Source organism: Diplotaxodon limnothrissa, linkage group LG1 (assembly GCF_057381915.1).
Source record: "Diplotaxodon limnothrissa isolate DT_005_m linkage group LG1, D_limnothrissa_male_GT1.1, whole genome shotgun sequence".
NCBI lineage: Eukaryota > Metazoa > Chordata > Actinopteri > Cichliformes > Cichlidae > Diplotaxodon > Diplotaxodon limnothrissa.
In genome coordinates this window covers 32,519,824-32,526,705 of record NC_140596.1, presented here as the reverse complement: position 1 = coordinate 32,526,705, position 6,882 = coordinate 32,519,824, and the positions used below count along the sequence as shown (strand labels likewise).

General features: G+C 37.9%; 1 protein-coding gene across 1 annotated transcript; it reads right to left on the bottom strand.

The window, feature by feature from the left end:
- Nucleotides 1–623: 623 nt before the first annotated feature.
- LOC146640057 (gonadotropin subunit beta-1-like) lies at nucleotides 624–1,922 on the bottom strand. Its single transcript, XM_085357363.1, has 2 exons — nucleotides 1,764–1,922; nucleotides 624–815 (listed from the first exon to the last, which is right to left on the bottom strand). Exons 1-2 carry the CDS (start codon nucleotides 1,920–1,922, stop codon nucleotides 624–626), a joined length of 351 nt encoding a protein of 116 aa, XP_085213489.1.
- Between the last annotated feature and the right edge of the window lie 4,960 nt (nucleotides 1,923–6,882).

Genomic DNA, 6,882 nt, shown 5'->3' with positions numbered 1-6,882 from the left:
AGCTGGCTTATAGTTTCCACCACTTTAACAGCTCTGAGGAGGTTTTCTGCTCACTAGGCTGTGTTGAGTTGAGTAGAGAGACACCGATTTGCAGGCACTTTGCAGGGGGAGGGGGGGGGGGGGGGAGTTCAATATGCTGCAAACTCTATATTTTCATTTCCACCTGTCAAAAGAGGAGGAGAAGTGTTCTGTTTTCTTTGCAAGATTATATCCTGTTCTCAGCAGGGAAACCTGACTCGCAGGATTATTGACTTTCAGGGGTCAGTCACCCCGCTCAAAACAAAAAGGGAAACTGTTGGGTGGTTGCTTTTCTAGCTGACTCTACAGGTCTGCTGCATCTACACAGTTTCTTCTGCTGTGACTTATGACACTATAAGACTGAAGCGCGCCACTAATAATGCAAGCGGTCTAATAACGACTATTGATACCTGTGTTCTGGTGTGACCACAATTACCTACACGTATAAAGAGAATAACTTTTAAGGGAGGGGTTGCATTTATAAAAAAATTGTAATAAAACAGATTGAAACAGAAAGGCTTGTATCACTGGTTTATTTCAGAGGGAAGAGGTGCAAAGAAGATAACTGTTAAGCGCAGGATGAATACTGGGGTTCTTTAAAAGGGCTAACAGCTGGGTATGTATCCAGACAAGGTCCCGCAGTCTGTGTTTGCATTGCATGCAGTGCACTCACACTTCCTGGCCACAGGGTAGATGAAACCCCGTGGACATTGCTCTGTGTATTTCACCTCGTAGGACCACTCTCCGTTGCAGGTTTTCTGTTTGGGCCCGTCGTCAGTATGAACATAGTTGGGATCCTACCAGCAGAGCAGAGGGATCAGACACATGGATATAAACACAGTCAGTTCCATTTCTTTAAAGGGATTTCATTCCAACTTCATGAATCTGACAGCTTTTGACTTTTGCTGCCACTATTTAAGATTATTTAGCTTGTGAGACATTAAAAAACTCAAAAGTACAAGATTTTAATTGGCTTTGCAAACATTTTAATAAATAAACTAATACCGGACTACAACCCTTTCAAAAGGGTCACTTGTGGTATCTTTTGATGTTAGAGGTCAATTTTAAATTTTCATTTTCTATATACTTGTACAAAGTTTGTATAATTTTGATGGTCATTGAATGTGTGCTTTAACCCTAAAGCTTGTATTATGTAATGATCTCTCATTATAGTATTTTTCTTTCTTTTCTGTTTTTATGGAGCAGTAGTATGTAGAGAGGGAAAACAGGTGGAGGGCCAGGGAATGACACAAGAGATGGCTTGGTGAGGATCAAATGTGTGCCCCTGCAGTAGCCTTTAAGAGGTCTGCTATAAAGTTGTAAATGTGATTTATCTTTAAAGAAAACTTATAGCAATACATAATCTTACTGAACACTATAAAATTTTCAGATTGCAACTATTATTGTCACCCCCAGCCACTCAGACTGGATGACTGCGAGGCTGGTTCTCGGTTCTGGAGGTTCCTTGTTGTTAAAAGGGAGTTTTTCCTTCCCACTGTCACCTAGCGCTTGCTCATGGGAGGTTATGTGATTGGGCTTTTCTCCGTAGTGCCTTCACCTTACAATAAAACACATTTAAGTGACAGCTGTGGTGATTTGTATAAATCAAATCGAAATGAATGATTTCCTCAGGAGCACTGAGCTCAGCTTAACACATCACGTCTAAGCAGAATAAACGCACATGTCTCACCGGGAAAAACAGTGCACAAGTAGCACAAGTTAGAGGAGAGCGAGTCACTCTTCACCTTTTGGAAACACTGTCCTTCACAAATGGTGGTGTCGACGAACTCGGTGGTGCCGCAGGTGTCCACAGAGAGGCTGATGTTCTTTGGGCGACAGCCGGAGCTGCAGTCTTGCTCCGCCCCCGCCAGCGCCAGCACTGCTGCCATGACAACCAGCTGCATCCTCTGCCGGATGCACTACACGCTGCTGCCACAAGAGGGGATCGGGTATCAAATGAGGCGCTTTGAGACAATGTCAGAAGTTTAGTGTTGATTAAAACGCGGCTGTGTCATTATACATGATTATATTATGGAGATGTGGATTAATGGCGTTATTTCCTCTACAGAAGAGTAATGTATACACTCAAATGTGCTGGTGTGCATTTACAGGAGTGGTGGCTGATTTAGTGTGCTGTAAAACAAAATGTATTCTGAAATGAAAAGCGGGAAATAATAGTCGAGATTATTTTTTATTTTATTTTTCAGAGTTGGATCTTATTTAACTGCACATTTTTATTCATCTTGTAGACTAGATCCTAAAAGAGTGGTTCACTTAAATTAAAGCATCCAGCCATGTAAATATAGTCATAGCTTCTGTCTTTTCAGATTAAAAGACATCCATCTCTGAAATGTCTGTCTTCATCTCAAGGTAAAACGATAAATATTGTAAAACACGATTAAAACATGCATTCTTAATGGTATTAAAAAGATTACATTTCCAAAGCTCAGCACATTACTCAAGAACAATAGCATGTCTTTCTGCAGAGGAGCATTCCTGACTGCAAACAGATGACCTTTAATCTAATAAAATACAGATAAAGCATGATTAGCTCAAGGCTCAGTGAGTTTTTCCACATCTCACACTGATATGTCATTTAAAGTATGCGGAAAAAGGGAAAGAAATATAAAATATATTTTGAAAAGCTTCCAAAGTTTCCAAAGCTAATAATAAATTTCCACTTTGAAAAACGTTTTTTAAATGCTAAGGCAATTATGGTTCGAGAAAGCTCAGAAGCAGTGCTTTAAATTAAATTATCAAATTAAATTTGGAAAATTTGACCTAAAACTACTATAGATACAAATGAATAACTGCAATAAAAATAAAAATAAAAAAAACAAAGGAAAATTGTGGTTTAGCATGAAAACGATGAAAAGATGACAACCTATATCTTTTATTAAAGCCAGATAGAAAATGAATTCTATTATTAAACAGCCTAACAAAGATGATAAACGGATGATGCACAGAATTTAATAAACCTCTTCTAATTAACCCCTTTCATGCACACGGCTGTTTCTTCAAACTAAACCCTTAAATGACATCATTTAAACTCTTTGATATGTAATATCACAAATTTTTTTTTCTGTTAAACCTCTTTCTAGAGGAAGAACTCAATCTGCCACGTCCCCACAACTATGCTATAACCTCATTCTGTCTTTAACAGCAGATCCGTGACAACGTCTTCAGCAGCTTTCTTGTCATCTACATGAACAGGAAACATACCTGTAGAGCTCTGCTGATGCTTTGAACCTCTGCTGAGAGTCCTGTCCCTTCGTTCGCTCTCTAAACACCTGTAACAGCTTTCAACCTGCAGCTGTCTTTATTGCTTAAATAGCACCGCTCACAAATCTGTTTAATCCTATCAGCCTTGGCCAGGGCGATAGTTTTCCTACCTGTTTATACATAACAAGCAAATCCTCGTGTCTTTCCTTAAACACTGCAGGGACGTCCCATGGCTCGAGGCCTTTCCTCCTACAAACGAGGAGGAGTGGGGCGGTATCTTCAGAAATCTTGTTTAGGTTATGTGAGTGAAAGGCGCAGATGGACACCAGAATTATAAAAATAAAACTGCCCCCACAGTGAGATGGCAAACATAGATATGAGATGCACTAATTAATTTGTGTGCTCCATCTCCATTACTCCATTGTGTCATTTCTTCTTTTTCCACTGTGTCAACAGCGCTGGCACATATTGTTGTATTTATAGATTTATTAGACCACCTGCCATGAAAACAAGAAAACACAAACAATTTAGAGATCTGTCAAAAACTTGTTTAAAACGATAAATTATATTTGTTATTTGTGAGCCAAATAACAAACTGAATTCATGTTTTTATACCCAAATTTGAGGCGGCACGCCGGACTTCTCTGAGGAGTCAGGAATTAATCGAGCGTTACATTCAACCAGGAAAACTATATTTTCTGTTTACGAGTGTAAATAAATAACTGATTTGACATCTTAATCCAAAAATAAAATAATCTTGTTTATTTATTTATTTTATTAAACAGTAAATTTGAAAATTCTTGGGGAAAAAAATTAGCATTAAAAATATAAAGTGCTTGAGCACACGGGTGGATTAACCATTACAGAAACTTACAGAAACCAGTACTTACCAGCAATGTTAACTTAGGGCAGCATACGCTTTACACTCGATGATGGTCTCTTAAATTTATTAAGCACTGTGTGTACAGGCCAGCTATTATCCAATATGTAACATACAAGTAAAAGTAAGTAAAGTATTTTTCTTGTCATGATCTGAACAACGATATGTCACTGTCTGTGAATACAGGAAGTCTAATCAGCAAAAAATATTTGCTCTAAATGAATTGCTATTTTAGGACTGTTCCTGTTCCTTCACATCATTTTATCTCAATGAGGTAAAATTTCATTTTCTCTTGGACCCAGTGATAGAAGGCACATTAAAGAAACAGCACTTCCACAATGAGCTGATTTCTTTCAGGTAAAAAGGTTTATTGTCTGTCTGGTGTAGCAGACATTCTGACTCACAGCAGACACTCATTAGTGTATTAAAGAAGGCTGCATTATCTCAGGGGAAAGCCATTGCTGTTGGTAAGTGTCCTGTATGTGTTAGCTCAAGGCAGATACTTAAAAAAGTAAACTCCTAAAAACAAATGAATTTGTTTCGTTGATTTGCATAAAAACATGGAGGAGGACTATATTGTGGTGCTCAGTGCCTAGAATTACTGTTAATGTGAGATGTTTTATTATAAAAGGATAATTTGAATGCATATGGCATAGCTGAGCAACTGCTACAGAAACACTCTTGCATCCCTCGCCTCTGTGATCATCTTCATCCAGATGTACATCTTCAGAGCCCTGTGTTGTCCTTGGTTACATTATGCTTGTTAAAATTTAAAAGATTTGATTTTTTGGTTGTTTTTTTGTGCATTATTAGGATCCACATTAGCATCAGTGTTAGTTACTCTTGATGATGTCCTCCATTCATACGTACGCATAGAATCAACATTCACAAACACATGAACATAAGTAAAAAAAGCAAATCTTTACAGATATTATTTTGATTCATAAATAAATCTTATTTCCTCTATAATGTCATCTCATCCATTTTCTTAAATGCTTCTATACTATTCAAGGTTTCAGGGGTAACTGGAGCCTATCTCAGCTTAATAAATCTTGAAACTGCTCCTACTTTAAATGAATCTTATAATTTTATGTTGACCATTTCGTGACAGCATTCTATATAGTACATTATACATTTATTCCAAGTCACGTTTATAATATATTCCTTATTAAAATAGAATATTCTGACTGATGTTTAGCGGTTCGCCAGTCCAGGTTACATTGCATTGCAGCGTGCAACATGCAGTTTTATTCTGTACTACTTGTGCACCTATGTGAAAAATAGTTTCCACGAGACTACCTACAGTAAGCACACAACGTCAGCAGCTTCTAGATCCACATTCAAGTAATCTTAAGTGATCATTTTCTGTATGACTTTATCTGTCTTTCACATTGTTAGGAAGGAATTTTGGCCAACTGTTCTTTACAGCACTGCTTCAGTTCATTGATATTTGTGGGCATTCGTTTAAGCTCAGCTCTATCCAGTCTCATCTGTCCAAAGGATATTGTTTCTGAACTCTTTAGTTTGTTCAGATGCAGCTTTGCAAACCAAACTGTGCTGCCACGCCCTTATCAGAGAGAAGAGGTGTTCCCCTGGTAACCATTTCAAACAAGCCATACTTGTTCAGTCTTTTTCTAAATGTGCGGCCATGACCTTTAACAGTTAACATGCTAACTGAGACCTGTAGAGTCTGATATGTAGCTCATAGGTTTTAGCATTTTCTCTGAGCATTGTACTTTCTGACCAGGGGGTGAATTTTCTTGGATATTATGTTAACACATCTGTAAATCCGATCAGTAAAGAGCAAAAACTTCACTGCTCACCTATGTATTACAATAAAGTTTAACTTTGAGGCATGTATGAAAAAAAGTGGATTTCAATGGAGAAGTAGGCAGGAAGTCAGCTTGCTAGTTTCTTTCTAAAGATGATATGCCATACACCATGATCTGACCCAGGGAGGAAGTGTGGTTTCACATAAATATAGACAGATAACTAGACAGCAGTGATGTCTGTGAGGTTAGTGAAGTTGGGGTAGCTTGCATAAAATGGCGTGCTACCTGGTGGCTAGCTGCAGAGCTGTGGTTGGGATAATATAAACATGTGTCCTTTTTTTAATGTGAGGTTCCCTGATGGGAAGAGCCAGATGCAATCCTTTTGCAGGAATGTGATTGAAATAGAATATCTGAGAGGATCCATTCACATTCACACAAGGTTAGTTATTAACATGAAAGATTCCTGATCCTAAGCCTCATTTACCGATTTAAATCTTAGAGTGACTCTTCCCTGAAGCATTCAAAAATTTGCGATTTGGCACCGTGAGCCCGTGGGCTGTAGGTACATCGTAAGGTTTTAAAAACTGAGTTTAAAACCGAGCTGCAAATTTTATTTTAATAATAAAAAGCCATAGAGGCAGATTATGACCACTGATTGTTTTAGGGGTTGTTTATATTAAATAAAATATTTAAAAAATGTTGTTAAAAACAACATTCTTAATAAACGTAGCAGGATCTATGACTTAGAAGCAGTATTGTAATGTAATCACCTAACAAGTGGATCCAACTCTTTGAGTAAGTATAAGTATTTTTGCACTCGGGTACAGCTTTAGATTTTATAGAGCACATACAGATTCCAAGATTCTGTGAATCTTCGAGAAATTCAGTGTTCTGCTGCTGCACTCGGTAAAAGTTAGCACTGCACCACAATCTGGACAAGCTGCAGTGACAGTAGAATTTAACTACCTGGGCAGCAGCCATCACAATTCA

Excerpts from the sequence above, each read along its gene's own strand:
- LOC146640057 (XM_085357363.1), bottom strand. The coding sequence starts at position 1,922 with ATGCAGCTGGTTGTCATGGCAGCAGTGCTGGCGCTGGCGGGGGCGGAG. Across the intron at positions 816-1,763 it reads AAGGACAGTGTTTCCAAAAG|GATCCCAACTATGTTCATAC; the intron begins GTGAAGAGTGAC and ends CTCTGCTGGTAG.